This window comes from Scyliorhinus torazame, chromosome 1 (assembly GCF_047496885.1).
Source record: "Scyliorhinus torazame isolate Kashiwa2021f chromosome 1, sScyTor2.1, whole genome shotgun sequence".
Lineage (NCBI taxonomy): Eukaryota > Metazoa > Chordata > Chondrichthyes > Carcharhiniformes > Scyliorhinidae > Scyliorhinus > Scyliorhinus torazame.
Genome location: NC_092707.1, coordinates 312,994,701 through 313,017,366, shown reverse-complemented (window position 1 = coordinate 313,017,366; position 22,666 = coordinate 312,994,701). Strand labels below are relative to the sequence as shown.

Sequence of the window (22,666 nt, the reverse complement as noted above, 5' to 3'; positions counted from 1 at the left end):
TCGGACAGGGTCGAATGATCACACAGGATGTGAAACCAACAGTTATTGAGGAGTTTCCGATACCCTCAACACGACAGGGAAATTATGCGATTTGTTGGCATGAGTGGATTTGATCAAACATTGGTGAACAATTTGTGTCGCATGGTTGCTCCATTGATGGACTTGCTGAAGAAACGTCGGAAATTTCAGTGGACGGTGGACTTTCAACAGGCATTTGACTGCCTGAAAGCTTTGATAACCAATGCTCCTGTGTTGGAGAATTACAAGGGACTCTACGATCAGATTGAACGAAAGTATCTGACTTTAAAGAAAAATGCCGAAGCGTAGAGAAATAGATAGATCGTGCAGAGACCTTCTTGTTTAAAGAGACTGTCGTCAATCAGGAAGGATTTCAGTTGGAGGAGGAAAAACAAAAAATGGACTATATTGTTGTACCTGTTTGTGTGTGTTTTTTAAAAATAATAATTTTTATTAAAGGTTTTCATAAAATATCAATAACAAAATGAGAAAGAAAAAAGAACCCAACAGGGTTAAGTACAAAACACAATCTAAAAAAGCAAACCCCCCCCCCCCCCACCGGTACCTAAATAATAAATTAACATTAACACCCCGACTTAAGACAACAGGTGTATACACCCCCTCAGACCCTTCCAGTGTAAATAACATAAACAAAAATAAAGTAAACCCGTGCCCATCCCCCGAGCTGCTGCTGCCATTGACCAATGTCTAGCGTTCTGCCAGAAAGTCTAAGAACGGTTGTCACCGCCTAAAGAACCCTTGTACCGACCCTCTCAAGGCGAATTTCACCCTCTCCAATTTAATGAACCCTGCCATATCGCTGATCCAGGATTCCACGCTTGGGGGCCTCGTATCTTTCCACTGAAGGAGAATCCTTCGCCGGGCTACCAGGGACGCAAAGGCCAGAATTTCAGCCTCTTTCGCCTCCTGCACTCCCGGCTCCTCTGCCACCCCAAATATTGCGAGCCCCCAGCCCGGCTTGACCCTGGATCCTACCACCCTCGACACCGTCCTTGCTACGCCCTTCCAAAATTCCTCCAGCGCTGGGAATGCCCAGAACATATGGGTGTGATTTGCTGGGCTCCCTGAGCACCTAACACACCTGTCCTCACCCCCAAAGAACCTGCTCATCCTTGTCCCGGTCATGTGTGCCCTGTGCAGCACCATAAACTGTATGAGGCTGAGCCTCGTGCATGAAGAGGAAGAGTTCACCCTCCCTAGGGCATCTGCCCACGTCCCCCCTTCGATCTCCTCTCCCAACTCCTCCTCCCACTTACCTTTCAACTCCACCACCAAGGCCTCCTCCTCCTCCTGCATCACCTGGTAAGTTTCCGAGATCTTCCCCCACTCCCACCCACCCCCCCCCCCCCGAGAGCACCCTGTCCTGTACTGTGTGTGGCAGTAGCCGTGGGAATTCCACCACCTGCCGTCTGGCAAACGCCCTTACCTGTAAGTACCTGAAGGTGTTCCCCAGGGGGAGCCCGTACTTCTCCTTCAGCTCACCCAAGCTCGCGAACTTCCCGTCCACAAACAGGTCCCCCAACCTTCGTATGCCTGCCCTGTGCCACCCCGAAAACCCTCCACCTGTTCTTCCTGGGGTGAACCGGTGGTGCCCCTGTAATGGGGTCCACGCCGAGGCCCTAACTTCCCCCCTATGCCGCCTCCACTGCCCCCAAATATTGAGGGCCGCCACCACAACCGGGCTCATGGTATACCTCCTTGGAGGGAGTGGCAGCGGTGCCGTTGCCAGCGCCCCCACACTCGTACCCACACAGGACGCCTCTTCCATGCAGCCCCCTCCCCCTCCATCACCCACTTGCGCACCATTGTCGCATTGGCGGCCCAGTAGTACCCACAGAGGTTGGGCAGCGCCAGCCCCCCCTATCTCTCCTCCGCTCCAGGAACACCCTTCTCACCCTCGGAGTCCCTCGCGCCCACACAAACCCCATTATACGCCTGAAAAAAGCCTTCGGGATAAACACGGGGAGGCACTGGAACAGGAACAAAAACATTGGGAGCACCGTCATTTTAATTGACTGCACCCTACCCGCCAGGGACAGCGGCAACGCGTCCCACCTCTTGAACTCCCCCTCCATTTGCTCCACCAGCCTTGTAAAGTTAAGCCTATGCAGGGCCCCCCAACTCCTGGCCACCTGGACCCCCAAATGTCTGAAACTCCTCTCCGCCCTTTTTAGTGGGAGCTCGCCAATCCCCCTCTCCTGGTCCCCTAGCTGAACTACAAACAGCTCGCTCTTCCCCATATTGAGCTTGTATCCCGAAAAGTCCCCGAATTCCCTAAGCATCCTCATTACCTCTGGCACTCCTCCCACAGGGTCCGCCACATACAGCAGCAGGTCGTCCGCATAAAGCGACACCCTATGCTCCTCCCCACCCCGCACCAACCCCCTCCAGTTCCTCGACTCTCTCAGTGCCATAGCCAGGGGTTCAATCGCCAGTGCGAAGAGCAGGGGGGACAGGGGACACCCCTGTCTCGTCCCTCGGTGCAACCGAAAGTACTCGGACCTCCTCCTATTTGTGGCCACACCGCCATCGGGACCTCATACAACAGCCTAACCCACCTGACAAACCCCTCCCCAAACCCAAACCTCTTCAGCACCTCCCACAGGTACCCCCACTCTACCCTATCAAAGGCTTTCTCAGCGTCCATCGCCACCACTATCTCCCCCTCCCTCACCGGCATCTTGATAACGTTCAAAAGCCTCCGCACATTCGCATTCAACTGTCTCCCCTTCACAAACCCCGTCTGGTCTTCATGGATGATCTGCGGCACACAATCCTCAATCCTCGTGGCTAAGACCTTCGCCAGCACCTTGGCATCTACATTTAGCAAGGAAATCGGTCTGTAAGACCCACATTGCAGGGGATCCTTGTCCCGCTTCAGGATCAAGGAGATCAGTGCCCGGGACATTGTCGGGGGGTAAAGCCCCCCCCCTCCCTTGCCTCATTAAAGGTCCTAACTAACAGTGGGCCCAACAGGTCCATATATTTTTTATAGAACTCGACCGGGAAACCGTCCGGCCCTGGTGCCTTCCCCGCCTGCATGCTTCCTATCCCTTTGATCAGCTCCTCCAGCCCAATCGGGGCCCCCAGTCCCGCCACCAGTCCCTCTTCCACCTTTGGAAACTTCAATTGGTCCAGGAAACGGCCCATCCCTCCCTTCTCCCGTGGGGGCTCGGATCGGTACAATTCCTCGTAGAAGTCCCTGAAGACCCCATTGATGCCAACCCCACTCCGCACCACGCTCCCTCCCCTGTCCTTAACTCCCCCGATCTCCCTAGCTGCGTCCCGCTTCCGAAGCTGATGCGCCAGCATCCGGCTTGCCTTTTCCCCATACTCGTAGACCGCCCCTTGGGCCTTCCTCCACTGCACCTCCGCCTTCCTGGTGGTCACCAGGTCGAATTCGGCCTGGAGGCTGCGCCTCTTCCTCAACAATCCTTCCTCAGGTTCTTCCGCATATCTCCTGTCTACCCTCACCATCTCCCCCACCAGCCTCTCCCTCTCCCCCCGCTCCCTCCGCTCCTTGTGGGCCCTGATGGAGATCAGCTCTCCCCTCACCACTGCCTTCAGTGCCTCCCATACCATCCCCACTCTGACCTCCCCGTTGTCATTGGTCCCCAAGTACCTCTCTATACTTCCTCGGACCCGCTCGCTCACCTCCTCGTCCGCCAACAGCCCCACCTCCAAGCGCCACAGCGGGTGCTGGTCCCTCCCCTCCCCCATCTCCAAGTCCACCCAATGCGGGGCGTGGTCCAAAATGGCTATTGCCGAATACTCAGTATCCTCTACTCTCGCTATCAGCGCCCTACTCAAAATGAAAAAGTCGATTCGAGAATAAGCCTTATGGACATGTGAGAAGAATGAAAATTCCCTAGCCCCCGGCCTTGCAAATCTCCAAGGGTCCACCCCTCCCATTTGGTCCATAAATCCCCTCAACACTCTAGCCGCCGCCGGCTTCCTACCCTTCCTAGACCTGGAGCGATCCAGTGCAGGATCCAACACCGTGTTAAAGTCTCCCCCCATTATCAGGCCCCCCACTTCCAAGTCTGGGATCCGACCCAACATACGCCGCATAAAACCCGCATCGTCCCAGTTCGGAGCATATGCATTGACCAGTACCACCCTCTCTCCCTGCAACTTACCACTTACCATTATGTACCTACCGCCATTATCTGCCACAATGCTCGACGCCTCGAATAACACCTTCTTTCCCACCAAGATCGCCACCCCTCGATTTTTGGCATCTAGCCCCGAGTAAAACACCTGACCTACCCACCCTTTCCTCCGTCTTGCCTGGTCTGCCACCTTCAGGTGTGTCTCCTGGAGCATAACCACATCCGCCTTGAGCCCCTTCAGGTGCGTGAACACACGGGCCCGCTTAACCAGCCCATTCAGTCCCCTTACATTCCAGGTTATCAGCCGGATTAGGGGGCGACCCGCCCCCCCCCTCCCCCGCCGACTAGCCATGACCCCTCCTCGGCCAGCCACGCGCCCGCACCCCACACCCGGCCCGTTCCCAACAGCGGCATACCCCTGTCTTGACCCACCCCACTCGCTCCAGCTCCTCCTTGATCTTAGCAGCAGCAACTCGATCCCCCCGCCCCGGCTAGGACCCATCCTAGCTGGTTTACTCCCCCCATTGCACTTCCACAAGTCAGCTGACTCCTGCTGACCCCGGCCACTCCCGCCTCCCCTTCGACTCCTCCCATTGTGTGGCACGCCCTCCTCTCCCGCTCCCCATTCACAGGCTCTCCCCCTCCGTTCTAAGCGCGGGAAACAATCCTTGCTTCCCCACCCCGGTCCCGCCCCCCAGTCTTCAGCGCAGGAAAGAAATCCCGCGCTCTCCACCTACCAGGCCCCGCCACCAAAACAGTGCCCAACCCGCCCCATCCACCCTCCCCAACCCGAAAGAGAAAAACACAGAGAAAAAGAAACCCAAAACAATGCAAAGGCCTCCCCCCCCCCCCCCCCCCCCCCCCCGAACCAAAAATAGGCATAACATATCCACCGCAGTCCCCAATCGCCCATCCCGACCCTCAGTCTGTGTCCAGCTTCTCGGCTTGAACAAAGGCCCACGCCTCCTCCGGAGACTCAAAATAATGGTGCCGGTCCTTGTAGGTAACCCACAATTGCGCCGGCTGCAACATGCCAAACTTCACCCCCTTCCTGTGCAGCACCGCCTTCGCTCGATTGTACCCGGCCCTCCTCTTCGCCACCTCCGCACTCCAGTCCTGATATATCCGAACCTCCGCGTTCTCCCACCTGCTGCTCCTCTCCTTCTTGGCCCACCTGAGCACACACTCCCGATCGACGAACCGATGGAACCGCACCAGCACCGCCCGCGGAGGCTCGTTAGCCTTGGGCCTCCTCTCCAACACTCTATGGGCCCCTTCCAGCTCCGGGGGCCCCTGGAAGGACCCCGCTCCCATCAGCGAGTTTAACATGGTCACCACATAGGCCCCCACGTCCGGCCCCTCCAGCCCCTCCGGGAGGCCCAGAATCCGCAGATTCTTCCGCCTCGACCGATTCTCCATCTCCTCGAACCGCTCCTGCCATTTCTTGTGGAGCGCCTCCACCTTTACCGCCAGTGCTAAGATCTCGTCCTCATTGTCAGAGATCTTTTGTTGAGCCTCTCTGACCGCCACCCCCTGGGCCGACTGTGTCTCCAGCAGCTTATCAATAGAAGCCTTCATCGGCTCTGGCAGGTCCTTTTTAATCTCTCTGAGGCAGCGCTGGATACCCTCCTGTTGCTCCTCCGCCCACTGCCTCCACGCTGCCTGGTCTCCGCCCGCCGCCGTTTTGTCCTTCTTCCCTCCCTTCTTCTGGTCCACCACCACCTTTTTTGTCACCCCGCTCCTAGTTAAAGCCATATACTGACGGGGAACTATTATTAACTCCTTCCCACACCGGGAAACGTTGAAAAAGTGCCCTTGGGGGCCCTGAAAAGAGCCCAAAAGTCTCGAGAGGGAATCCTTTTGGCAGTGTTCTCTTCACCAATCTGCCCCAAAATGTCCGTGGAAACTCCTGAAAAAGGTCTAAGTGTCCGTTCCAGACTGGAGCTGCCGAATGCGTGACCTACTCCTCCATGGCCGCCACCGGAAGCCTCGACCCCGTTTCTTCAGTGGCCCTGGTGAGATCTTTTCACAGTTGTTCCCTCTGCTGTTAGAATTCACTTTTGATAAAGGTCCTCAGGTCAGTTTGCAGCTTTAAGCTTGCCCTTCCCCCGCTTGCATGCTGGAAGGGGCCCCGTTTATCCTGTTGCAGCCAAATCTTCCACTGCTTCTGCCGGACCTGGCAGCCAAAAGACACAACACTCCTGGGGGACACTGTCAGGGGAGTGTTGCAGTCCTCTTGCCACACCGGGAAATGTCAAACAAATGCCGTGGGGGCCCTGCAAAAGAGCCCAAAAGTCCGTTCCAAGCGGGAGCTACCGAATATGCGACCTAGCTCTGCATAGCCGCACCCGGAAGTCCCCGTGTGTCTTTTTTTAAACGAAAAAGTATATTTACTGTGTGCATTTCTTAAAGGATAGTGAATAGGTGAAAAATGAAAACATCTTGAAGTTGATTGTTTATTTTTTTTTCTTGGGGGCAGTTGTCATGTGAGAGTACCTTTAAGAAATGGTTGCTTATAAAAGGGTGGGTATATAAATATCTGTAGTGAGAGTACCTTTAAGAAATGTGTGTTTATTACTGCAATGATGTCAGAGTGGGTGGAGCTGGGCTGTCTGTCAGCTTTTTACTTTCATTTTAGGCTGTTTGCTGCAGGGTGTTTTATAGTTTCGTTTTCAATGTTGGAGCTGATGACAGACAGAGCGGGTGTACTGTTGATCTCTCTGCCATGAAAAGACTATCTCTTGATCATTTGGTGAATTCAGAATTATAAATGTTCTCAGTAGTGAATGTAAACCTAATGTGCTTCTGTTAAAAGGTGTTTTTAAGTCGTATGGATGTTAAAAGGAAAGCTTAAAGGATCACTTAGTGTTGTAGTCTTTGGGGCTTGTATTTGAATTAATGGTTGCTAAGATGTTCACTATGTTTTGAAAAGGTTAACTTGAGTTCATAGAATAAACATTGTTTTGATTTAAAAAATACTTTTCCATTTCTGCTGTACCACACCTGTAGAGTGGGCCGTGTGCTCCCCATACCACAATCTATTAAACGTTGTGGGTCAGGTGAACTCCATGATACACTTTGGGGTTCTCTAAAGCCTTGCTCATAACACAAGGCACAGGTGGATAGGGAAGTGAGGGAGGAACAACAATGACTTGTGGACAAAATTTTGAAGGTGGATAGGAAGTATGCGGAGAAACTCACACCGTAGTTATTGATCAGCCGAAAAGCTTCAAATTAAGTTTAATTTATTATCGACTAGAAAAACAGTACGACAGTTAAGATGAATTAGAGGGCTGTGTCTAAATATGTGGCTAGTCGGATGTCGGCAAGCCAACCTGGGCGTCAGGAACCTCGAAGGATATTATACAGGTCTGGGATGAAACCGGGAGACTGGTGTCAGCACCGGGAAAGGTGAATAAGGTGTTCGAAAAATGTTCCAAAAATTTGTATAGATCAGAGCCCCAGGGAATGAGTGGGACATGCAAAAATTGTTCAAGGAACTCGAGGGGGTGACACCGAAGCACAATGGTTCGCATTGCTGCCTCACAGCACAAGGGACATGGGTTCAATTGTGGCCTTGCGACTGTCTGTGTGGAGTTTGCACTTTCTCCCTGCGTCTGCGTGGGTTTCCTCCCACAGTCCAAAGGTTAGGTGGATTGCCATGCTAAGTTGCCCCTTAGTGTCCAAAAGGTTATATGGGGTTACTGGGTTATGGGGATAGGGCGGAGGCATGGGCTTAAGTAGGGTGCTCTTTCCAAGGGCTGGTACAGACTCGATGGGCCGAAAAGTTTCCTTCTGCATTGTAGGGATTATATGATTCTATGAATTGAAATTTCCTATTCTAGATGAAGATAGGGATGGACTGCAGGGGCCCAAAGGTGTAGAGGAAATCCATATTGCCAAGGGTAAGGCAGCAGGACCAGATTTTTTGGTGGGGGGGGGGAGTGCTGCTTCCAGAGATGATGAAGCAAGGTTCAATTTCACTATTGTTGAAAAAGATGAAGATCCGATGGAGTGTAAGCCCTATCGTCAGATATCATTACTAAATGTGGATGTTAAGATATTGACAAAGGTATTAGCTCTCAGATTAGAGAAGTACCTGCAGGGGATAATGCGTGAAGACCAGGCCGGATTCTTAAAGGGGCGACAGTTAGCTTCAAATGTACGACGCCTGTTAAACGTGGTTTTGACTCCAGCAGGGGGGAAGGAGCAGGAGGTGATACTGACATGAGATGCAGAGAAGGTGTTCGATAAAGTTGAATGGAAATATTTGTTTGCGGTGTTGGAACAGTTTGGAATAGGGCTTAAATTCTCTGTTTGGGTCAAATTATTGTATGCAGATCCACGGACGAGTGTTATGAACGAACGGATGCCCCATGTCCCTTCTATTATTTACTTTAATGATAGAATCCTTGGTCATTGCGCTGAATGCTTGAACACATGGAAGGGGATAATGGGCGGGGGGGAGCGGGGACACATGTTATTGTTATACACCGATGATTTTTAAAAAAATATATATATCTGATCCGATACCTACAATTGGAAATATTATGGAAGCGTTAAAAAGATTTGGAACCTTCTCAGGTTATAAGCTAACTTTTGGAAAAAGTGAGTCTTTTGAATCATGACACCGAGGGAAGAACAAAATATGGAAGACATGCCATTTTGATCAGTAACTAACCACTTTAGATACTTGGGGGTACAAGTAACTCAAGACTAGGCTCAAATCAGTAAATTAAATATTACAAGCCTAACCGTAAGAGTTAAAGAAGACTTACAAAGGTGGGATTGTCTGCCCCTATTGCTTGCGGGCCAAATACAAGTGGTAAAAATGAATGTTCTGCCAAGGTTTTTATTTTTATTTCAATATCTCCTGGTCTTTTTATCTAAAGCTTTTTTATTGGGTAGTAGGTTGATCTTTGTTTAAAAGGGCTGGTGGGGTTCCTAGGATTCGTAAATCGTTACTTCAGAAGGAGCGACAATTGGGCGGTCTCAACCTGCCGAATCTTAGGCACTATTACTGGGCAACAAATGCCGAGAAGGTTCGATGCTGGGCTAGGGAACCAGATACGGCATGGGTGCAGATGGAGGAAGGGGCATGTAAAGGTTCGGGGCTGTGGGCACTGGCTACAGCGCCACTCACACTGACGCCATGGAAATACTTGAGCCCGGTTGTAGTGTCAACACTGAAGATAAGCAGTTTTGCAAACATTATAAATTATGAGCAGGCCGAAACTAATGCCAGTGTGAGAAAACCATCTATTTAAACTTGCAAGAATGGTTGCTGGGTTTGAAGACTGGGAGGAAAAGGTGTGATTACATTGAAAGACTTGTTTCTTGAAGGTCATTTTGCAACATTTGAAGAATTGAGGAAGAAATATTAACTCCCAAGGAGGGAGAAGGCCTTTAGATATACACAAATATGGGCTTTCGTTCAGGAAATCTTCCCTACATTTCCAATGTTACCCCATTCTTCTTTGATTGAGAAGGTGTTAATGGTTTTGGGGATAGAAGGGAGAGTTACCTCTGCTATTTATAGAATAATTATGGAAGCAAGATCAGAATCTCTGGTTAGGGTTACGGGCAAATGGGAAGAGGAATTAGGGGAGACGTTGGAAGAAGGGCTTTGGTGCAAAATTTTATGGAGGATAAATGCATCAACCTCATGCGCAGAACACATTTGACAAGGTCGAGAATGTCACACGTTTGAAGGGGTTGAGGACCTTTGTGACAGATATGGGAGGGGGCCAGCCAATCATGCACACATGCTTTGGTCGTGCCAGAAACTTAGGAAATTCTGGAACACCTTTAGCATCATGTTGGCAGTGTTACAGTTGGACCTAGGACCCAGTCCCCTGGTAGTCCTATTTGGGCTGTTGTACATGCCGGAGCTCCGGGCAGGGGCAGATGTCTTAGCCTTTGCCTCGCTGGTGGCAAGGAGGCAGATCCTATTGGGTTGGAGGTCAGTTTCTCCACCCTGTGCCTCAATATGGCTGGGAGATTTGATGGAGTTTCTCAGCTTAGAGAAGGTTAAATTTCGTTTCATAGATTATCATAGAATTTACAGTGCAGAAGGAGGCCATTCGGCCCATCGAGTCTGCACCGGCTCTTGGAAAGAGCACCCTACCCAAGGTCAACACCGCCACCCTATCCCCATAACCCAGTAACCCCACCCAACACTAAGGGCAATTTTGGACACTAAGGACAATTTATCATGGCCAATCCACCTAACCTGCACATCTTTGGACTGTGGGAGGAAATCGGAGAACCCGGAGGAAACCCACGCACACACTGGGAGGATGTGCAGACTCCGCACAGACAGTGACCCAATCTGGAATCGAACCTGGGACCCTGGAGCTGTGAAGCAATTGTGCAATCCACAAGGCTACCGTGCTGCCCACTTTCGAAGGGAATAATGTGGGGTTTCATAAAAGATGGCGTCTGTTTATATCTCACTTTAAGAAATTAACCTCAGTCAGCAGCTAAAATGGGAGGGGGTAGATACTTAATTAAGAATTCATTGTTTTCAAGTTGAGGAAAGGATTGTTGAATGTTAATTAAATATGTGTAATGTAATTTATGTATAAGAAATTTTGAAAAAGCTAATAAAAATATTTAGAAAAAAAACACGTAAATCTGTCTAGAGAGCAGGAGAGAGGACCTACATACTGTCAGCAAGCAGCACCTAAAAGAACAGGAGAAAGAAGGACCCAGAAACAGACAGCAGCACCTATAAAAGTGGGAGTGGAGGAGGACCAGGACACAGACGACACCTCTGAAAAGAGCTATCCAATCTGTGGCTCCAGAGCAGACTGGCTGCATTCTGAGAAAAATCATTGTATGTTGTCACAGGAAAACAGGTAGTTGATTGGTTGGTGTGTATTTTTCCCATTTGTCTTTCAAAACTCAAGCAATTTTGGTAATTGTAAGGCTTTAATAGTGGTGGTATGGTTTATTAATAGTAAAGCTTAATGGATTAGTTGGTGTGTATTTCCTATTTATCTTAACTACAGAATTCCAATCAGGGCAAGTAGAACATTTATTGGAATATGATATAAGCATAGGCAGGACTAGAGACATTATTTTACTGATTAACTTTTAACTAATAAATGCTGCAAAGTTGGCAGGGCAAGTGGTGTGTGGCAGCTGTAGAATGTGGTAGATTGTGGGCATCTGTGTGATCCAAGGCAAACACATGTGTCTGGTCTGTGGGAACAGCCAGACTAACTGATCAAGCTCCTCTTATCCTCTCGCCTCTTACAGTTCCTCCAATCAGAAATTGTGTCTCTGGTGGAGTGGCAACAACAGAAGGGAGGGAAGCTGTGATTGGAGCAGTTGAAGTAATGACTTGAGCACTGAATGTACAATCCTGTCTTGTCTCATTGGTTTCCCGAATATATTTTATTAATCTCTTAGCAACTTCAAAGGAAGATAACATAGCTTCAAAATAAAGCCCTCCGCAGTACACTCATACCTGCAGAGCTGTTCATACTTTATACCCTGTTCAGTTATTTTTCATGTATAAAATGAAGTGCATTGCTAGATGACCTTTACAGATCAATCAGCATGAGGGAGAGAGGAATAGACAGCAGCGCATCATGCAGAGCCACTAGAAAACCAGCTTGGCAGGCAAATCACCAGAAATAAAAGAACTTGCCTATATGCAGCTGGTCATGATGTGGAGATGCTGGTGTTGGACTGGGGCGAGCACAGTAAGAAGTCTTACAACACCAGGTTAAAGTCTAACAGGCTTGTTTCAAATCACTAGCTTTCAGGGCACTGCTCCTTCCTCCGGTGAATCCTGAGGAAGGAGCCTGAGGTTCACCTGAGGAAGGAGCAGTGCTCCGAAAGCTAGTGATTTGAAACAAACCTGTTGGACTTTAACCTGGTGTTGTAAGGCTTCTTACTGTGCAGCAGGTCATGTCAGCAAATGGCAACCTCAACCTCCACTGAATGAAAGGAGTGGGGATTGTATCAATGGACCAGATGGACCTATTTTTGTACAGTGCACAACTATCTTCATGACATGACCAATATCAGGTTACAAGGACTGATGCTGTGGTGGAGTCCTTGACTTCATTTCCTTCCACCTACAGCTAGTTTCATGTTACCTACAGACAAAACAAATCATAATAATAATCCCAGTAGAAGAAACCTTTTGACAACTTAGCTTTTCACCCATTTAGCTTTGTAATTGCAATATTTCACAGCATTTTCCTTTTCTGAAGAGGTGGTGTCTCCAGATGCTGCAGTAGGGACTGCTCTCACTATAAAGGGTGTGGAAGAGTTTGTGGAGTTTGGAGAGAGTTGGGTTGAGTCACCTGGTCAGTCCCATGTACTTGAGTAGAAGTAAATGTGAGGTATATTATAATGGTAAGCTAAGGCAATCCTGCCTGTTTTACAGCCCCAATAGAGTTCACTCTCATCCTCGTGTCCAAAATGAGTTTTTTGCTCGGTTAGGGGACACTATTTTACTTCAATAAAGGTGAATAAATCTGCTCCTCCAATCAAGTGAGATCCCAGTGTTCTGTAAGTCTCCTGAATGTACTGTGGTGCCTACTTCACTGACAGGTTTGCCTTCCCAGAAAGAAAGCACTCTGCTGTGGGATGGCGATTGGATTGGGCGATGCAAATAACAGTCAAGTATGTATGTGTTTTGCATAGACTGAAAAGTTCTAAGAAACAGGTATATCCCTTATTAATACTGTTAGAAATTATTTGTCAGAAAATCCAAAAGGATTAAAAGTACAGCAATTAAAAGCATCAATGCTTTGTAAAAATACAATTAATACAGCAACATTTTTTTTTTGGTGCGGAGCGTGTTATTTTAACGCTTTCCAAAGAAATTGTTTTAGGATTGTAGAGGAGAAGCTTTCAAAAATGTTGGGAGCTGCAAAATTTATGGCTACATTAAAATTCTGCTACTTAAAAAAGAGACCATTAATTACACAGTTATATTTTATATTTCCATTGTGTGCAGTTGGACTGTTCCTCTCTTTTGTCACAAATCTCAGCTGACAAGAACAGAGTAAAATCTCTTGACCTTTTGGCCTGTGAATTTGATACTGTTCAAAATCCCAATGATTTAATAGATATACAAACAATTACTTACGCTAACAACTTAATTATTGTTTACCTGGAGTGTAGATCATCAATCCAGCCCTGGATGATCAACACATCAATGGCCGAGATTCTCAGTTCTGGAGTGTAAGTGCTTCCGCCAGAGGAGAATCCAGACTGGTCCCTGCCAGGGCTTGGAGCTCCATTCCATGGCACTTGGAAAACATTTTCTGGGAAGTCGGGTTTTCCATGCCACGCTGGGATCTGCGCTACAACTGAGAGGTGCGGGACTTGTTCAGTTGGCTGCTGCAGCCACCCCCCCCTCCCCCCCACCACCCCAGATTGCAGGCAGGTCACCACCCCACCCTAATCGCTAGCAAGGCCCCCCTTCTCAGAACCCCCACTTCAGCCCTCCTTTTAGGCCCTGCCCCTTGGCAATGCCAACCTGGCACCTTGCAGTCCTAGGGGTGGCAAGGGGTGATAAGTACCCTCCCAACAATAGCTGCCAGGTGGCAAGATGGGTCCTTCCTGGGAGATGGAGGCCAGGGGGGCTTGAGCTGGGCTGGAGGGGCTCAGGTCAGAGGTCTGCCCTGGGATGGAGCTCCTTTGGATGCTCTCCCCATCTGAAACCTTTAAAACCATTAAACAGTCACTCAGTATGTAAAAGTTCTGGAGTAAAGAACCGACGTAGGGCTGATCCTAACTTTCTATGAAGCACTTGAGAACAAAAAGGCAGACTCATACACAAAACTACAGTTAGAGAAAAACCTGATTTATTGGATCCATCCAGAGTTACAAAAATAAACAATTTGATTCTATGTAGTTCCAGCGAACTGTCAATTGCAATGCTTTTAAAAGGCAATGGAGTGAATTTGTAAATAATCCAGTTCAAAGCATCCAGTTCAAAGCATCCAGCCTGTTAGCCATACACACTGCCTTCAGAACTTCAAAATGCGATGAAATTGACTATGTGAAAATCACTTCTAAGTTTCCACCACTTTAAAGGCATAATGATCACCTTCATCTCACAGACCGTTAAACTTGACATACTGATAGATTTTAAAGGGTTTAGGGGTACAGATGGGATCACTTTTACTTTATTATGAGAAAACTTTATTTCTTACACACTTACCGTTTAAAGGGTTTAGGGGTGCAGATGAGAACACTTTTACTTTATTATTAGGAATGTGTATGAGATAATGAGTGACTGTTTAAATAGTATACGTTAATTTTTGCATTACAGACTAACTTTGTTTAATGGGTTTAATGGCTGCAGATGGGGTGAGCAGCCAAAGAAGGACACCCCCCACCACCCAAGGCACCCTGGGGGCAATTGCTGTGAGGGTACCTACCACCCTTCAGACTGCAAGCCGCTCCGTTTACGCTTCTCAAAATGTGCACCAATTCATATCAGTGGGACTCGTTTGGTTGGGGGGGGGGGGGTAAAATAAAATACAAAAACAATAGTGAATGTCCCTCGAGTCAACATCAGAGAGAGTTTGGAAAAATGGGTGGCACGGTGGCACATTGGTTAGCACTGTTGCTTCACAGCATCAGGGTCCCAGGTTTGATTCCTGCTTGTGTCACTCTGTGCGGAGTCTGCACATTCTCTTTTTTTAAAAAATATATTTATTAAAGTTTTTTAACACAATTTTTCTACCTTACAAACAATAACCCCCCCTCGTAACAAAAAAAAACACGAGAAATCGCGCAGAGCAAGATATATACATGGCAAAATGATATATTTACACAGCTTTGTACACTGGCCCTCACCCGTACGTGCCAGTTTCCCCAACCCTTCATGTTATCTCTTGCTCATCCACCCTCCCAGGCAGTCCCCCCCCCCGTCCCCCCCAGGTTGCTGCTGACCGACCTTCCTCTAACGCTCCGCGAGATAGTCTAGGAACGGTTGCCACCGCCTGTAGAACCCCTGCGCAGACCCTCTCAAGGCGAACTTAATCCTCTCCAACTTTATGAACCCAGCCATATCATTTATCCAGGCCCCCAGGCTGGGGGGCTTCGCCTCCTTCCACATTAGCAAGATCCTTCGCCGGGCTACTAGGGACGCAAAGGCCAGAATGCCGGCCTCTTTCGCCTCCTGCACTCCCGGTTCGTCCACTACTCCAAATATTGCTAGCCCCCAGCTTGGCTTGACCTGGACTTTCACCACCTGAGATATTGCTCCCGCCACTCCTCTCCAGAACCCCTCCAGTGCCGGGCATGACCAAAACATATGGACATGGTTCGCCGGGCTCCCTGAGCACCTTCCACATCTGTCCTCTACCCCAAAGAACCTACTTAACCTCGCCCCCGTCAAGTGCGCTCTGTGGACCACCTTAAATTGTATCAGGCTGAGCCTGGCACACGAGGAGGAGGAATTAACCCTACCTAGGGCATCAGCCCACAGACCTTCCTCGATCTCCTCCCCCAGCTCCTCCTCCCATTTACCCTTCAACTCTTCTACCAGCGCTTCCCCCTCTTCTTTCAACTCCTGCTGTATTTCCGACACCTTGCCCTCCCCGACCCATACACCCGAGATTACCCTATCTTGAACAACTTGTGCCGGGAGCAACGGGAATTCCCTCACCTGTCGCCTCACAAAAGCGAGTCTGCACATTCTCCCCGTGACTGCGTGGGTTTCGTTCGGGTGCTCCGGTTTCCGCCCACAAGTCCCGAAAGACGTGCTTGTTAGGTGAATTGGACATTCTGAATTCTCCCTCCGTGTACTCGAACAGGCGCCAGAGTGTGGCGACTGGGAGATTTTTACAGTAACTTCATTGCAGTGTTAGTGTAAGCCTACTTGTGACAATAATAAAGATTACTATATTATTATAAAAACACTTCAGCAGAGAAACAGACTAAAGAGATAAACCTCTCTTCTCACTCTCTGGAATAAGCACAACGCCTGGTTCAAGAAATTAGTGCGCCCAAGACCTACCAACAAACCAAGATGTTGCAATAATTGCAACAGCTTCCACATCTACCTGCTTCAAGGATCCAGAAAACCTCAATTGGCTCATTTAATAATCTATGCCTCAAAGACAAGCAAATGACTTCTAACCATATATTCTTTTTACTTTTATTTAGACTTTTGTGTGTGTGCCACTGTGTATTTTATTGTTTCTTGCATTTAGAGAATAATAAATATTATTTTTCTTCAATTCAAGAGAACCTTGTTGACTGGCTCTTATTGTTCACTGTATCTAGAGTAAAAACTACATTTGGATTTGAAAAAGCCATCCACTTGGAGAATAAAACACCTTTTCTGTGATCAACCGAGGAGGTTTAATTGCAGGGAGCAGGTTCACTCCCATCCACTTGGTCGTAACACATACCAGATGAAATTTTCTTTGATAATGAGCTGTAATATGCTGACAGATTGTTTCACGAAGTCAGCCGAATGCGGAGCCCATCATTGTTGCCATATTATCCAAAGTCTAATGGTTTGTTTGAATACATGGCTCGTACATTAATTTTTAAAGTGTAGCCAGGCAGGACAAGATTGCTACACCCCAAAGCTATTTCTTTGGACATGGGTCAGCAGAATTGATGTTTAGGAGACAGGTAGGAACAATACCTGCACAGTCTTTTAGCAATGTACTTCTTTCCAAACAAGGGAAAATAAAGGTACCTTATGACAGGCAAGCAGGACCAGGTGTGAGGTGGATAGAAGGTCAGACTTCTTAATCATTTGTCAGGAACTGATATCCTGCAGAGGTTGTTAGGATGTGAGGTTTGCCCTGATCATATGAGGTTAAGACGCCCAATGTTGTAATTGTCAGACAGAATTGAAATGAACTCCGTTATCTTTTTTATTTGACACACATGTTATGTCATGGACGAGGTCAAGGACAAGGTTCGATGGCGCAGAGATCGTTGTCATGTGTATAGATGAAGAACAGGTTGACAAAATTCTGAGTTGTCAGTGAATAAGATGATAACAGTTCTGAACAGAGGTTTACGATCACAAGATTTGTTAAATAATTGGACCTCCATGTTTATGAGATCCTTAGTTTTGTGTACTTATAAATTACATTTTGTTTTACTCCTGTCTAATTACTCTGAACCCCAACATCTTTGTATATTGAACATATGTTTTCTGATTAATGTGATGCATTGTTAAAAGAGGGGTGTTGCTGGATTAATTTAAGATACTGTAATTGGAGAGTTACAGAAGGAATTGATATCATGTCTCGCATGATTCGAGTTGTGGGTATAGACTAACGGAGTAAGAAGTGTGTAAATGTGTATCTGTAATCGTGATGTAAACATTCTGTGTATATTTTTTGTATTAATCTGGCTCCTATATCAACCACATACTAAACGAGCAACTCCCACTTGTTCAGTTTTTTTTCAAAGGCTCAACAGCTGCCCGAACTTTAAATCAATGTTAAAGTTAAAACACTGGGTTCAGATAGCACATTAATATGATTCTCAATATTGTTGAATTCATAAAAGTCATTTATCCACATGGAGAAAGTACTCTACTACATTGGAACACTTAGACAATGCTGGTGAATTCAATGGTCGCTTACATTTTAAGGACAAGACTTTATGATCAATAACTGCATTAAAATATACTTAATTTAGCATAAAGCACCTAATTATGGCATTCTGAAATTGGCATCACCATATAAGCTTATCTGACAAAAGATTCCCAACTCCCAACATGGGCTTCCCCCAAGGTTTGCAAACTGACTGACCTAACATGCTTCACACAGGCTTCAGAAACCCATGCACCATGCTGAAAATTTCAAATCCAGGGAAATTCAAAATTGAGACAGGCATTTAAACGGATGAACTGAACGTCCCCTTCAGGGCGGAAGGGATCATGACCTGCCATATTGTTCCCACCGGCCAAAGTGGGCACCGGGTGAATAGGTTGGGAAATTTAAATTTAAGGTCTCCCTCCCCACCTCCATTTTTGTCTGCCAAATGCAGCTTTGCTCAACCCCAGCAGCAGAATCCAGCCTGTTTAACATAATTTCAATATATCCGGTCTTCTAGAGAAGGTTTTTTTTTTAATCTTCTGTCCGAAAGATGAAACTGATTGAAAGTTGTTTTAAAACAGAATTTTGATCTGTTGCTGTCACTTACTTGACTACATACCTCTTCTGTCGAAAACAGAAGATGGTTGCATTATCTGAAGAATATAGGAAGGAGATGCCATGTGGCAGAGGATGAAAACCTCTTGAAATTTCATTCCTTTCACCCTCGAGATTCCAGTGCCTTGTTAAAAATGTAATTTGATGCATGAAACCTAAGAAACGTGTATTTGTTTTTAGACATGTGCATTTCTATATCTTGTCTAGGCAATCAAAGGATGAGTATGAACGGGAGATGGCAAAAAGATATGCGACAGAAACAGAAGCCAAAGCTGGAGCAGCACAAAGTGACATGGAGAGAGCAATTGTGGAGAATGCACAGGAGGAGGAAGCACGACTTTCCAGACAACATGAACTAGGAAAAGAAAATTTACAACGGGTAATAAAATGTGTTTGAGGTGGTACTTGTATATCTGTGGTAAAATGTTGTTCTTTAAATCTAAATGCAAATCTCAAGGCACCAAAGTTTTGTTGTAACCTTGAATGGATAGAAGCCTGGATTTTGCTTTGAGTATTGAAGGAAAGGCTTCACCATCAACTCTGGTATGGTTACCCAGAGGCCAATGACAGGCTTGTCAGTGAATATTTCTAGTTTGGGGGCATGTAATTACCAATGCTGCATCCTCTGGAAGGGATATATAACATCTTTGAGCAAGTGGAGCAACATGGAGAGTCCTCAGCCAATCAAATTGAATAATCCTCACTTCAAACAGGCAAAATTTTTGTTCCACACTTCATGGCTGGGATTTTCTACACAAACAGCAGTGTCTTTCGCGGCGTTATGCCATTTTCCGTTGAATACACTTCTCGCTGCCGTAAAACCCGTGATGGGGCGCGCTGTCAGCGGGACTGAGCCTGCCGGCATGAACGGTCTGAAAGATCTGGCCATAAACTTTTCAGGTCAGCGATTTTTTTTATTTTATTTTATTTATTTTTTTTTTATTTTTTTTTTAGCAATAGTTTTCACTACTGCACTATCCAGGGTAGAGTTATTCCTCATTCAACAAGCTTCAACATTTTCATACCTTTGCAGTGCATATATGCTTGGGTTCATATGATCAAAGTGATGTCTATGGAGATTCCATCTGTGAAGATTGCAACAGCACAGGCTGTGGGGGAGTAGGGCAGCTTCTGGATTTCCAGGTTTAACTGTGCAATGCGGAGCAATAGCATTACAGAGATCATTGATTGAACCTGGACTAATCCTGATCTGTAATGCATTCTTAACCACTGAGTCATGGAAACTTATTAGGAAACTGATAGATTGATGAAGGGTACGGAAACCAATTTGTATTTTCTTTATTTTTAATAATAGGTTTATTTCAGATTGTTCTTTCCTTTTGTACTAAAATTGTTGCACATGCACATTGTAACCAGCAAAAGAACAGTTGTTTGTGTAAAAATTATATAAATTCTCTTGCAATACTCTGGTCCCTTGATTATCACAAAGCAGCCCCTTGATCAGTGAATGGGACATATGCAAGCTGTTTCCTGATCTTCCACAAAAATAGTCACTTTGTTAGGTAAAGGAAAAAGTTGACTCTGATTTGGGGACTCTTTGGCTAGAGTTTGCTGGAGCATCTTGGGCATACAATGGAAACCTGGAGGTTCTTGCTGGAGGAAGAATTTTTGCTATCATTGGCATCACAAGGAGACCTGGTTGAATAATAAAGTAAATGAATGGACTGGATAGGTGTATAGGACACAATATCTTCATAGAGATGGAAACATCAAATTTTAAAGTGGTGTAACCCTTTATCTTATCTGCAAGAGTGCTTGGTGATCTAGGCCTAGTGTTAGTAAAGTGAAATCATGTTTTATGTAGATTAAAGTGAGGAAGAAACCAATAAAACATTCAGCTTTTAGAAGATGAGCATTGAGGGGCGGAAACAAAATTGGAGAACATAACTAAAAGAGAGTCGAGAATGAAAATGTACCACTAGAGAAGCAGGGAAATAGAAATATCAGAATGTACAACAATGAAAATAACGTAGACATAAGGACAGAAAATAACCCTAAAGTATGAAGCCACAGGCAGGAGAGCTAAAACAAAAATTAAGTTGGAAAGAAATAGCAAATATTTCTTTCAACATAGGTGCAATAAGAATGTGAAAAGAATCATCGGGCAGTTGAAAAATCCCAAAGGAACATAGGAACAATAATAGCCCATTAGGGTCGTGTGACATCAAATGATTGTGAGAGTTCAAAATGGATTTTGTTTTTGTATTAAAGGAGGAGATTATGAGTAGTCTCTCCAGCACTGGAGTTAAATTTTTACGGATGATGGAAAATGTATTGAAAGAAATAGAAGTTTCAAGTAAGGTGGTGACTAAAAGACGAGCAACTCACAGGAAAATTGACAGTGAAATTTGATTGTTTCTTTGCCATTATTATAAGCGAATCCTAAACTGGAGTTGTGACTATGGATTGGTAAGCAGTGGGAGACGTTCAACTTTTAAATGGAAATTTGAGCTTCCAGTTATTCACTGAAAGAATCACCCTACAAGCTTTCATGACTTAAAAGCCTTTACTGTACAAGATTTAAACACAGCAAGTACTTAATACTATATTTTGTAAACATTTTATTAAGTCTGAAAATCTCCACAGGCTGCTCCTCGTTATATTTATATTTCCACCCAAATGTTCCCAAATACTTTCCAGGATCTTGAGGGTTCCTTTCCTTCTCCTAAGACCACAACTCCTCAGAATTTACTTGGACTCTCCCCAGTTTTACTGCTATTTCTGTGGTATGAGATTTGTTGGGATGCTTCCAATGGCCTTCAGCTAGGCAAACCGCTGATCATCTAATGCACCTCACAGTTGTTCCTCCGTCCTCCAGCTCACGAATGTGGTTTGACCCCTTGCTTAACAGTCTACATCTCTTAGAATTATAGAATCCCTACAGTGCAGAAGGAGGCCCATTGAGTGCACCGACCCTCTGAAAGAGAACCCTCCCCAGGGTCAGTCCCACCCTATCCCGGTAACCCCACCTAACCTCTTGGACACTAAGGGGCAATTTAGCATGGCCAATCCACCTAACCTGCACACCTTGGACTGAGAGGAAACCAGAGCACCAGGAGGAAACCCACGCCAACACGGAGAAACACAGGGGAGGTGGGTGGTTTTGGCAGTCAATCAAGGTAAGAAAATCAGGGGCCTAAAGGGCAGTGTCAGTGCTGTCCAGTTGTACTTGCCTCTCAGGATGTTGGCTCGCAGATTCCTTCTAGAACTTTGAGTTCACTCCTAACATTTCAGTTATCCCTGTTGAGAATAATCTTGGACAATGTCCTTTTACAATGCATTGAAGGGAGTGTCAGCTAAACCTGCAAGGTCAGCAATGTTTTACAGAGTGGTGAGTATAACATTAGACACTAGCATGAACACTCAATGAAGCATTGAATCCCTACAGTGCAGAAGGGGACCATTCACCTATCTAATCTGCACTAGCCCTTGGAAAGAGCACCCTACTTAAGCCCATGCCGCTACCCTATCCCCGTAACCCAGCCTAACCAACACTAAGGGGCAATTTAGCATGGCCAATCCACCTAACCTGCACTTCTTTGGATTTGGGAGGAAACCGGAGCACCGGGAGGAAACCCACACAGACACTGGAGAAAGTGCAAACTCCATATAGACCGTTACCCGAGGCCAGAATTGAACACAGGCCCCTGGAGCTGTGAGGCAGCAGTGCTAACCACTGTGCCACCATGCCACCTGAAGAGTGAATAAAAAAACACAAGTTTGTTTCTTCCACGAACTGCTCCATAACCATCAATACACGGCAATCATGAGACGGGTCAGTACATTTGCTCTCTGACTCAACTAGTCTCAAAAAATAATGATGCACATGTGAATAAAGTGAAACCGATGTAATGTGAAATATTTTCAAGTGAAATTTAAATTTGAAAAACACACATACCACCGTTGTGCTCTTTAAGTCTTATTGTAAGTGGGTAAGTTGTGGCCATGATGCAAAGCTCCCTTATTTGACTACTAGGCTCTTTTAATAGTCAGCTTATTTGTGCTGCATTGTCAACTGATGGTGGTTTTCACCACTGAAAAGCATCTCCCGCTGTGTGATTGCGCATTTTTTTCATGAACGCTGCTGCTGGCTCTTAGAATTTTAATTGTAATTGCGTGGGAAATCTGTAAAAGAGAGAGAACATAAGTAGCATATGATTCTGGCTAAAATGTCAGAATTGGCATGCTGTTGTCAAACTCCAGGTATCCACCTCAAACTGTTGAAGAGCCAGTATTCCTTTTTTTTTTATGGTTTGAAGACTTTTTTTGATGCTCATTAAGCTTTCTAGAAAAGTAACTAACTAGCCTTCCGATATCAGTTGCACTACC

General features: G+C 46.4%; 1 protein-coding gene across 4 annotated transcripts in view; it reads left to right on the top strand.

Moving 5' to 3' along the window:
* cfap36 (cilia and flagella associated protein 36) overlaps window positions 1–22,666 on the top strand; it is a 218,362-nt gene that overhangs the window by 95,062 nt on the left and 100,634 nt on the right. For all 4 annotated transcript variants that reach the window (XM_072507826.1, XM_072507827.1, XM_072507829.1 and 1 more), the window contains exon 6: window positions 18,524–18,695. In XM_072507826.1, the coding sequence (XP_072363927.1) occupies window positions 18,524–18,695 (172 nt within the window). The remainder of the gene's footprint in view (window positions 1–18,523; window positions 18,696–22,666) is intronic.